Here is a 12,625-nt window from a genome sequence, read left to right on the forward strand (position 1 = left end):
AATGCGAAATTTGTATGCTTTAGCACAATATTTCCGCAAGATGAATAGGCAAGAAGCGGAGCGATAAAAAACGCGTGCGTCTCCTCAGAAGGTTGAGGGGTCTCTAGTCCATATGTAGGAGGGCTGTCGGTGGGGTTGACGACTGCAAGGTTATGAGAAGTGATGAAGTCAAGGACAGGGCAAGCACGCCTCTCTGGCGCACCCCATAGAGGGCTAGCAGCGTTAAAGTCCCCAGCGATTATCTTATTCCTAGTCGGAATCATCATGACTTGTTCCAGCTCCTGGAGTGCAGTGACAGTGTCGTGCGAAGGAGGAAAATACACGCTGGTGATGACAATCTGACCATAAGGCCCTTCCAGTTGTACAGTAACTGTGTAATCTCCTTTATGCATTCGCAGGGGCGTGAGTGGACCATTGTAGGCGATGACTGCTTGATTGCCTACTGAATGGTAAGTTTTGAAGTTGCTGAATCCTGTGATCCTGTTGTTAATGGAATGAAACTCTTGTAGTGCGGCTAGATTTACATTGTTTTCTAGAATAACCTGGGCTGCATGGACAGTTGCGGCTTGGCTGCGTTGCAAGTTGCTTTGAAGAAATGCAAAACCATGTACTGTTCTTGGATATGCAATAGCCTGCTGTTCATCTACCACTGCGCCGTTGATTTCAATCTGAACAGTTCTGCCTTGTAGGCTTGACATTGTCTTGCACTAGACGGGTGTGTGGTGTCGAAGCTAGTGCCTTTGGATTTATTGTGAGTTGCGCAATTGACGCAGTGTGGAGTCTTTGCTTTGCAGTTATCCTGGCTATGAGCTTGTCCACAGTTTACACAGGCCAACGCTGCTTTACAAGAATGTAATAAATACTGTGACATTATTTACTGGAATCACCTTTTACAAATAATTGCATTTTATGTTCTTTTTCCGTGTACTCCGTTGAAATAGAAAGCTGCGCCAATTAGCGCTAACCTTTTTTTGCCAAATCGTACGCGTTTTGGTTTCATAAACAAGTACTGCCTGCGATAAAAAAAAATAAAGATAAAGAAAGAAAGAAAAATGCTATTATTATTAAATTATTGAGATAGGATTGTGCGATATGTTTACTTTGTTAAAAAAAAAAAGCTAATTCAAAATCTATAAATGAGCTGAAAATTTGTATACTAGTATATCTTAGCTAATAATGCATGAATAAATCCTAATTTTTTTAAAATTTAAGCTAATGCATAAGAATGATCTAGTAAAGCAGGAATAAAGTGGCAGTGAATTCGAACTTACCAAACATTATAAGTATAAGGAATAAAATGGTAAACTCGTTAATGTCAACAGATTGCCTATACTTAAAAGTGCCACCTATTTATAAATTAATTACCTCAATATTTGATTGCTTTCATAGTAATATTTGTTTAATTTAAGATTTTTTAAAAGCCTTTTCCTTTAAAACTATTTTTTAGCAACATAAATATATCATAACTATAGAATTTTCTTTAATTTATGATGAGGATTAAGTGTGTATTAAGATTTTTAGTAGGAGTTAAATTAAAAAAAAAATTCTTGAGAACAGGCCTTAACTCTTTGTTGCATACAAACAGTATATATATATAGTTTGTCCAAAAAAACCCATCAAAACTATATCTGAGTGAACTTTTGCAGGTTTGAATGAGGCTTTCATCATTATATCTCTACTAGTTTTTACTTTCTATTCATAAAAGCTTTTTTTTTTTTTTTTTTTCTTTTCTGTGAAACAGTCAGTTTTATTTAAGCCCTGTATTTGTTAAAATAAAAGCATGTATTTTTAATTTGTAGTTTGTATTTTATTTACACTGTTTTATGTATTTATTTTTTAAAAGTAAATATCACATTCTTTATACATCTATAAAGATTTCCATGGTTTTACAAGCTAACTTTTTTTTTTTTTTTTAAATTTATATTATCTCAAAAAAAGTTTCATAACTCAAATTTCCCAGAGCCTTATATAGGGTATTGTATTCCATAAAGTTATTCATGTAGTATATAATAATGTGTAGTTTCTATATTTCAGCCAAATTGTGTGTTTTTGTTTTGAAAAGCTCATTACTTATTCACATATCAAAAATAGGAAATTTGGAATATATTTGACTACCAGGTTGAGTAGGTGATTTTTGGTATTTCTTCCTGGTATACTTTAGAAAAAATAATTTAAATAAATAAAAAATAGCACTAATCCACTTACTTTATAGTAAATACTATATTTAAATGCACATTTTCGTAATGTGCTTATTTAATTGGGATACAGGAATAAAATATAATATGTATTGTCATGTTTGAATTTATAATTCAGAAAAAAAAATTATTTTGGAAATGTACATTTTATAGCTGATGTGCAAAATATGAAATCTTACTAAATTTAATGTATAGCAGCATACAATTAAGGCAGTAGCTTCCAAGTTTGCATGAAATTATTTTCTGGACATTGTAAGTTTATAAGCACTTTAATATGCAAGTAACTGAAAAAAAAATGGGCATTTACAATCAGTGATCTTTTTAAAACTAAAAATTTTATTTACTATCGTAAATTTCCAAAATGAGAGTACTATATGTAACACTTAAAGGTCAAAGGTAAATGAAATTGTTCCAAAAACTATTTCTGACTTTAAATTAAGTAAAATTATGTTTACTTAAATATAAGAAAGTAAAATATTTTTCTGTAATAAGATTTCAGTATAATTTATCTTTTTGTATCATAAACTATATTATAAGTTTGGATAGTAATAGTTTATAGTTCCAGCTGAAAGTCAACAGTCTGTAAGTATATATTTCATGACTAGCATAAATACATATATTACAATATGATTTTCTTTTCTCTTTAGGATGCAATGCATTAAAAATAAACGAGATTTTTTTACCTTCTCAAATATTATAACAGTAGTGCAATTAATTTTTAAACGTTATTCAAAATTAAAGTTTCCTCTCAATTTTTTATTATTTATTTTAGATTTTCTTCCTAAAATTATTTAACCTAAACATCTTAAACAATGGCGCAAATAATTTAAAGCGATTAATAAAAATATAGATAAAATATTCAGGAAAAAGGGGATTAAGTTATATCTAAAAATAATTGTAAAATATCGACACCCTAGCAGACGAATTCTCTGTGGGTGAGCCGTCTACCTGTTATATTGTAAGCATCTTAAGTTTTACTAACGTTTATTTTATTTTAAATCTTTACTATCACTTCTTATTTTCTACTTCCGGCCAGAATTATAAGCGTGAAGGTATTTATGCAAAGTTTGTCTGGCGAACGCCAAGTATTTAAGTTGTGGCTTTTTGCCAAGCGAGAGAGAGGAAGCAGTGAGTCGAAGCAGGCCGCTTACCTTAGAAGTTACGCAGTTGCTTGTTGCCTTCCAGGCCAGAGGTTTTAATCCTCTTGATAAATTTTAAACGTATTGTAGTGTACACAGTTCTCTGTACTACATACGCTTCCTGTAAATATAAGGCCAATCTTCCACGTTTATTATTCTAAATTTAAATTAGAGTTTAGTTTTATTTTTATACTTTTACGTTTTGACCCCGAGTAGCGGGTCGGTGTATTCCGAAGTACGGTATATTCCGAAGTAAGTCATTGTAAATAGAGAAAACTAAAGGGTTTGTATACCCTTCTTGTGTATCCTGTTTACTTCCCACAGTGTTGAACATAACTTTAGTAAGCTCTCTGTTCCGAGTCAGGTCCTTGCATGTTCCCGAAGAAGGTTAGAAGGAACATAGAACCTGATAGTGGCGCCCAACGAAGAAGAATAACCATGGCCGAGTTTCAAGAAGAACCTGTGCTGCCTGCAGAAACGGCTCAGAATCCAGAAATGCCAGCTGCCGCCCTAGAAGGATTTGGTTACATCGTCCAGACCATGTGCGCTTCGATGAAACCAGAAGCAACATTTAATGGAAACTCACCGGTAACCAGTTTTTTGGAAAAATTGGATGACCACTTCATGCTCTACCCCGTGCACGAGTTTCAAAAAGTTACCTTAGCTACTAGCGCTTTGAGGGGCCAAGCGCTTAACTGGTTCAAATGTATAGGCAGAAGTCTCTTGGGTCAAGCAGGAAGTCCCACCTATACTTACGAGAATTTCAAGACTGCCCTACTAAAAGCCTTCCCTGTTGTAAGGGATCGTGCGAAATTAGAAACGGAACTTTTTAGTATATATCAACAAAGAATCGAAAACCTCTCAAGCTTTATTTTAAGAAAAATTCACGTCTTCAAACTCTTGTATGGAAACCGTCCGGATCCTGAAATAATTCAAGTGATTTTGCCGAGGTTACTGCCCCAAGTGCAAGACTTTATTGAATTAAGAAATCCGACTACACTGGAAAAGTTATTTGAGCTAGCAATCCAGTTTGAAAGTAGAAGAACGGCGGACGTCGAAAGAAGACGCCAATATCAACAGCGAAACCAATTTGGTACGCCAAGACTACAGCAAACTCAAGCACACGGCTACAGAGGGAAAGCGAATCAGTGGGCAAGGAAGCCCGAGCATTCAAAAACAGCCGGCGAACGTCGACAGTTCAATAGCAACCCAGGAAAAAAGTCTCAAGGTCAGTGGAAAAAGAAGGAAAGCATGGAAACAAAAAAGGATTTAAACTAAAACGGATTTCTGCTGACGGGAGGGTGCGGAAATCCGAAGGCCACGAAAACCCCTCTTCCTTCAAGTTAAATACAGTAATGGTGAAAAATTTGACTCTTCCGAAGATTGAAGTGTTGGTGAATAATATCCCAGCCACCGCACTCCTGGATACAGGCGCGCAGTGTTCCTGTGTGGCAGAAGATTTTTTTAGGAAGTATTTTCACAAATACCGCATATATAATTCGGATAATACGACAGTGTTAGCGGCGCAAGGAGAAAAATGTAAGTGCATAGGTAAAGTACCGTTGTATATCCGTATCAAGGACGAACAAGTAAAGGTGATGTTTTTTATAGTAAAGAATCTGCAAGCACATATAATCTTAGGAATAGATTTTCTTTCAGACGCACAAGCTACGCTGGATTTTAATGAAGCGTCCCTTAAGCTGACAAAGAAACCAGTTCGTACGGAAAAGGCTGAACCGCCGATAGTAAATCTTGACCACCTACCTAATGACGAGCAAGGAAGAATCCGACAAGTGGTAAGTGAATTTGCTTCGTTATTTAGTGATATTCCAGGATTTACTCAGGTTACTAACCATAGTATTGACACCGGAGATGCAATGCCAGTTCGCAAAAACCATACCGGTATGATAAGAATAAGGAAAAAATTATAGAATGGCATATTACAGATATGCTACGTAAAAAGATCATAACGCCCATCTCAAGTAGTTATGCTAGCCCGGTGGTTTTATGTAAGAAAAATAATGACTATCCTTTGACGCATCCAAAAAAGTGGAGATTCGCTATTGATTACCGTAAATTAAACTCCATAACTAAATATCCGGTATATCCGTTACCGATCATTGAAGAAATTCTAAGGAACATAAAATCAACCAAATTTATGACGACTTTAGACTTAACGACTGGTTATTTTCAAATAGGGGTTAGGCCTGAGGACGTGCCTAAGACTGCTTTTATAACCAAGTCTGGCACTTATGCATTTTTGCGTATGCCGTTTGGCCTTTCAGGGGCCCCGGCAACATTTCAGCGATGCATGGACATTGTGTTAAGACCTGTTCTTGGAAAGTCCACATTTATCTATTTAGACGATATCATTATTACTAGTCATAATCTCGACCAACATCTACAGGATTTAAGACAGGTGTTTTCTTTATTAAATGAGGCCGGTCTAAAAGTTAATGTCGAAAAGTGCAAATTTGCAGCCCCTGAATTAAAATATTTAGGTTACAAAATATCTCAAAAAGGAATCGAGACAGACGAATAAAAAATAATCGCTGTACAAAAGTATCCGCCTCCAAACACGGCAAAGAAGCTCTCTTCTTTTCTAGGACTTTGTTCATATTATAGGTCCTTTATAAAAGATTTTGCAGCTATCGCTGAGCCATTGTTAAAATTAAAAAGGAAAAAGGAAACATTCTCGTGGACGGCCGAAGCCAATAGTGCTTTCGAAAAATTAAAACAACCATTAACGCAAGCCCCTGTGTTGAAATTTCCTGAAAAGGATGAGAATTTAGAAATTTCAGCGGATGCTTCGGATTATGCGGTAGGAACGGTACTTTCGCAAAATCAGCAGCCCGTGGCATTTTTTAGCCGCTTTTTAAATCAAACACAAAGAAACTATTCCGCGACCGAGAGAGAGGCACTTGCAGTTCTGTTAGCAGTGCAAAAGTTCCGAGTCTATTTTGGAAAGGCGCCTATAACAGTGTACTCTGATCATGCGGCCGTAACTAGATTGTACTCAGGGAAAAATTTATCCCCAAGGTTAATAAGATGGGCACTCAAGCTGAAAGAATATAATCTGGTAATCAAGCGTACCCCCGGAAAGGAAAATATCGTAGCAGATGCCCTATCAAGAATTAAAATAGATGAACAAGGTAATACCGTAAAGGTGGCAATGCTCACAGCATGTACAATAAATTCCCGAGAAACTGTAATAACCGAACTGGGTAAGGATCCTGAGTTTGGAAGCATTTATGAGTATTTGAAGGATCCTGAAAATTTTAGCCACCAAGATATTGTTGCGATAAGAAATAGGGCGGCCCATTACGAACTAATAGATGGTCTATTATTCTATACAAAAACTACGAATTCCAACAACGAATTTCGACCTGTTATCCCAGCTAGTCTTAGATTAAATATCCTGCAGGAGCTCCATGACAGCCCTTTAGCTTCTCATGCTGGTATTCGAAAAACTATCCAACGCGTACGCGAGGCAGTCTACTTTCCTGAACTGCAAAAGTTAACAAGGGCGTATGTCCAGTCCTGCCCAACATGTCAAGCAGTTAATTATATTAATTTCCGCCCGGCGGGTTTCTAAATAGTATTAAATCCGAATTTCCAAATGAAATAATTGGCATCGATTTATTGGGCCCTTTCCCAAAAAGTCAGTTAAATAAAAGTCGCTATCTCCTTGTTATGGTTGATCAGTTTAGTAAATGGACCGAAATTGTTCCCTTAAAACGACCCTCCGCGAAATTAGTTTCTGATTCTATTTTAAATAAATATATTTTAAAATACGGGTCGCCCCTAAAAGTTATATCGGATAATGGTCCTCAATTTGTAAGTAATATATTTGAAGACATGTGCCAAAAACTGTGCATACGTCATTTAAAAATGGTCCCGTATCGGCCGCAATCAAATGTAGCGGAACGGGTCAATAGAAATATAGTGAAAATTATCCGTAGTTATGTTAAAAATTTTCATAAAAGCTGGGATAACTATGTCAATGAATTTGCTTTCGCCCTTAGGACCGCAAAACATGATACAACGGGCAAAACTCCTGCTGAGTTATTTTTAGGCAGAAAGATTATAACGCCGTTAGAGAAATTATTTTATGTGCAACAAAGAGCCCCAGAATTTAAAATGGGTGATATAGAAAAGCTAATTAAAGAAGCAAAAAAGAATACGGAAGTAGCACAAAGAAACAGAAGCTCTATTATGATTTGAAACGACGGGGAGTAACTTATAATGTAGGGGATGAAGTTTTAAAAATTAAGCATTCACTTTCTTCAGCACCAGAAGATAAGACTGCCAAATTTTTTTCACGATTTGAAGGACCATATGTTATAGAAAAAATAACTCACGCTGTAGTAGTGTTAAAAGCCAGAAATGGTGAAACCTGCTCCGCAAACATTGATCAAATCAAACCCTACTTCGATCATAATAAAATGCAAATATTTTCAGATCTTTTGCAGGATCCGGCACGGCAGACACCGCAGGCACAAGCTCCAGAGATGGAAAAACGACAAGTACAAGGGCAAGCCATTAAGAGGCAGGAGCAAGTGAAAAGAAAATTTCCCCGCGGAAAAATTGAAGGTAGCAAGAAAATGAAGCCGTTCCACCGGCCAGAAAAGAGAGTTCACGAACACCCCCAGAATGAAGAAGGGAGAAGGACGACGGATGTGAAGAGAACCAGGAGAAATGACAACAACTATAACCCGGCTCTAAAACGAAAGATCTACTCATCCGACAGGACTCTCCGCAGCAAATGTCGCCGAACTGCGGAAGGGCCATCAGCGGCGGAGGAAAAGTTACAAGGAAAATTTGAACAGCCAGCAACGAGGTCCAAGCAGGAACACGAAAGAAGGTTCCCGGTTCCGCCAAGACCAGCTGCCTTCAAACGGCCAAGACCACAAGCAGAGGAGAAAAAGAAGGTATTCAAGGGTGACCGAACTGGTGAAAAAAGGAAGCTTCCAGAGAAAGGCACTGAAGGGCGAGCCCGTACAAGAAGAAGGATAAATCACACAACTATCTGCAATACCTTTAAGGACTGGGCCCAGAAAAGGATGTCCGAATATCACAAAGATAAGTAAAATTTTATGTTACTTTGCAAACTTAAGTTAATCTTTCATTCTTACTGCAAGTGGCAGATTTCAAGAAGTTTTACCTCATGCGAGGTCTACCTTTATCGCCAAAAGGGCGAGAAATGAGTTGTTACCGATTTTGGTATTATGTTTTTCAATTGCTCGCGCGTAAAACTAAAGTTGATGTATAATAGCGTTGTGTAAAGACTTAAATATTGTAAAAAGTTATTGTATAAATTTTATTTAAAACATTCTAGCAAGAAAGAAGTTTTAGTCTGAAAGACTTTTTGAAATGTAGTATTTCAATGTAGAAAGAATTGGCACTTGCTTTGAAAAGAATAGAAGTTAACAATGTACTACTAATGTATGTTTTCAAATGTGTAAAATTAACGGCATGTTGATATGTTCTTATATACAATATGAACTGTTATTTTAAATGTTAAGAAATACCGTGATATGGTAAAAGTGAATGTTAAAATTTTTTTTATTTGTGTGACTGTAAAAAGTCTAGATCATGGTGAATATGTGTTAAAGGTTGAATGATGTAGTTAGGCTCTCTGACGCTACACTTCAGAGTTAGACACTTTCAGAATAGTACCTCAGGGTTTAGAGTTGAAATTAGGGTGTGTTAAGAGGTCTTGTTATGTTGAATTTTAACACGTTAGTGTTTTGATTGTAGGAGGAAGTGTGGAACACGTAGACAGAAACACATTCGTGTTTGGTGTTCTTTTACAACACATGTCAGAGAGCACGGGGAGAGATAATTAAAATAGTCATGAATGAAATAAGAATGTTAAGTGAAATATAATTATACATGTTACTTGCCATTTCATTGTGTAACATTTCATTAAACTAGTTTTCCTTCCAGATCTCTGGAAGGAACCAGATTTGAATAAGAGCTCCTGTTTGGATGCAGTACAGATGAAAAAAAATTGTGTATCCTGGGAGCTGCTATTGTAAAAACAAATTTCTTTCTTTTAAATTTTTAGTTTCTAGCGAAAAATATTTGTAAAAGATTGGCCTCGCTTTAGATTCTAGAGCTAAAAGTTTTCAACAAGGTCGTTTTAGACCTCAGTTTCAAACTAATTAACTCTGGCGGGAAGTATGTAAGGATCTTAAGTTTTACTAACGTTTATTTTATTTTAAATCTTTACTATCACTTCTTATTTTCTACTTCCGGCCAGAATTATAAGCGTGAAGGTATTTATGCAAAGTTTGTCTGGTGAACGCCAAGTATTTAAGTTGTGGCTTTTTGCCAAGCGAGAGAGAGGAAGCAGTGAGTGGAAGCAGGCCGCTTACCTTAGAAGTTACGCAGTTGCTTGTTGCCTTCCAAGCCAGAGGTTTTAATCCTCTTGATAAATTTTAAACGTATTGTAGTGTTCACAATTCTCTGTACTGCATACGCTTCCTGTTAATATAAGGCCAATCTTCCACGTTTATTATTCTAAAGTTAAATTAGAGTTTAGTTTTATTTTTATACTTTTACGTTTTGACCCCGAGTAGCGGGTCGGTGTATTCCGAAGTACGGAAGTCATTGTAAATAGAGAAAACTAAAGGGTTTTGTATACCCTTCTTGTGTATCCTGTTTACTTCCCACAGTTTTGAACATAACTTTAGTGAGCTCTCTGTTCCGAGTCAGGTCCTTGCATGTTCCCGAAGAAGGTTAGAAGGAACATTGAACCTGATAATATGAAGTCTTTGGTTAATACCGCATATAATAAACAAACTGTTTATGAATAAGCATACTTTAATGGGAAACAGCATCAGTTATCTGGAACAATTTGAATATCTGATATTGAGCAGTAATTTTTAGGACATTTCTAGAATCTAGTTTATTGGACGTTAGAATTATTATTATTTATTATCAATTAGAATTATTATTATTTATTAATTACATTTATTATTATTTATTATTAATTATTATTATTATTATTATTTATTAATTAATGTTATTATTTATTAGAATTAATGTTAGAACTATTATTTATTCAAAATGAAAAGCCTATATGAAATTAAAATAGTGAAATGTATAGCTACACAAAGTCTTATAATTTGTTTCCATATTGAAACTGCTTCAGGTTCTTTATAAAAATAATCAACAAATAAATAAAATTGTAACACGTAAATAAATAAAAATAAAATTATATTTTACTTGTTTTAACTGGAGAGGAATGTATAAATTGAAATAAAATGCAGTTACTAAAGAAATTATTTTTCACTATAACCTTACTTTTTGTTCCCAAATCATTTTGTCGATAATAAAATGCTTCATTTTAGGTACTATACTAATAATTATGCTATATAAAATATATTTATAATTTGAAATCTGTAAATTCTACGGGTTAGAAACACAAAATACCCAGGAAAAAAAAGTTTTGATGTACTTTTGAATAATATTACCAACAATTTTTCAGTGTAATTTCAATTTCGTTCCTGTATTTTGACTAAATTCGACTAAACAGTGCAGATATATAAGCAAGTTTTCACTTAAATGAATCGACATTGTGTGTGTGGGGGATTATGGCAAAGCCTCGAGGGCTATCTGCCTAAGAGGAGGGATGCCTTCGTGGAGGACTTTCTAAGGGAAACTGGCTCGTATACACGTTAGACATGGGGAAAACCACGAAAACGCCCATGCAGCCAGCCCGTTCGCGGGATTCGAACCTCGGACCGAACTACCAGTGTTCAGCGACTTTAGCGCTGGGCCGCTGGTGGGCCCCAATGAATCGACATTAAAATATAAAATCATATCAAAGAAAATATTTTAAAATACTCACTTGATTGCATCATCTCATGTATAAATGACAAATAAAAGCCAACTTGATTGTTTCTCAAAGGAAACGATTTAAATAACTTTTCATCGGATTCTGTACTTTTTAAATTCTTGAAACTTTCTGTGGCATTTCTACGAGGCTTCTCCATCATCATTTCTTAAGACGTCTAGATGAGAAACCAACGAACATAAAATATATTATTTCAGATACAAAAGCATATTGAGATTTGAGTTCGATTTTGTCTCAAACATGTGTTTCAAAATAACATATTTCGTAACTGAAAACAAACGTATGATTTAAGTCCATTGCTTTACAAGATAATTGATATCAGAAGTTCCAGAAAATTTTATCTAAATCTTGAGATGATGTGCAATTCAAAGTTGGGAAAACTATTGTCTTACAAGAAATTGATAACATACTTAAATTATCTAAAATGACTTATTGTTTATTTAACAGAAAATGATTACCGTCGAATACGGAGCATATGTGTTTTGCAACAAAAGTTCTCTTCTTTATCTTAAGAAATGTTGAAAAGCTTGCTTATCAAAATGTATTAGCAAAGGATAAAACCTCGTACTATAGAACTAGATGTTTTAAAAATTGAATATGGGGTATATTTTGCTTAAATATTGATTCTAGATATAAGCTTCGGATTATAAATTTTTTAAAATTATGTATAGATTTTTTGAAAGCAGTCTTAATACTGCAGTTGAGAATGTTTCGGTAAGGATACAATTGAATTTTATGTATGATTTCTTCAGATTTAAACTTCCATTTGATGAAACGGTATTTGTTCCACTTAAGTTATTGAAAAATTACAATAAAAAATTTCAGCTTATAGTTTAATACCTTGGAAAATTTCCCAATAAGATTTCAAGAAGTTAGAAATTGCTATTTATAATGTTTAAAATTGTTACAGGCTGTTCGATATACCGCTTTACAGAAATGGATATTGCATGCATTTTGGTAGTAACAATATATAAATAGCAATAATGCTTTTAGAGAAGAAAACCAAAGCAGTGTCACAGAAGTTCCCAGTTTAACGAAATCCAGAGCGCTAATGAAGAAGAGTGAGACGATACAGAAGAGAAAACAGTTTTTGAAAGCTACGGATACTATGACGAAATGGCATTAAGTTCAAAATGAGGATTGCATTGAAATCATGAAATGATACGTGATTTGTTTTATTTTACCGAAAAATATTATAAGCTGAAGACAACTGAAAATTTTGAACGTGTTTTTTTAAAAAAAATTTAAACTTGCATACAAGATGTGATACTGCTTAACACAAACGCATGCAATGTTTGCTTTTTCTAGACAGTGTACTGCATTTTGCATTTTGCATTTTCATTTTTGTTTATTGACCTTCCCTTACGCAGCTTGTTGAAATGGTTTTCGAAGTCCACTTTTATTACTATTAAGTACATAAGTATTTA

At 34.8% G+C, this 12,625-nt stretch overlaps 1 protein-coding gene across 1 annotated transcript in view; it reads right to left on the minus strand.

Annotated features, from left to right (window-relative positions):
- LOC118205359 (nicotinamide N-methyltransferase-like) overlaps nt 1–11,467 on the minus strand; it is a 31,175-nt gene extending 19,708 nt beyond the window's left edge. Inside the window, exon 1 of the mRNA XM_085811093.1 lies at nt 11,193–11,467. Within this exon, the coding sequence (XP_085667219.1) occupies nt 11,193–11,343 (151 nt within the window). The 5' untranslated portion in view covers nt 11,344–11,467. The remainder of the gene's footprint in view (nt 1–11,192) is intronic.
- Nucleotides 11,468–12,625: the final 1,158 nt, after the last annotated feature.

The sequence above is a fragment of the Stegodyphus dumicola genome, chromosome 2 (genome assembly GCF_044657685.1).
Source record: "Stegodyphus dumicola isolate Sdum_Otavi_A_Nest chromosome 2, ASM4465768v1".
NCBI classification, from domain to species: Eukaryota; Metazoa; Arthropoda; class Arachnida; order Araneae; family Eresidae; genus Stegodyphus; species Stegodyphus dumicola.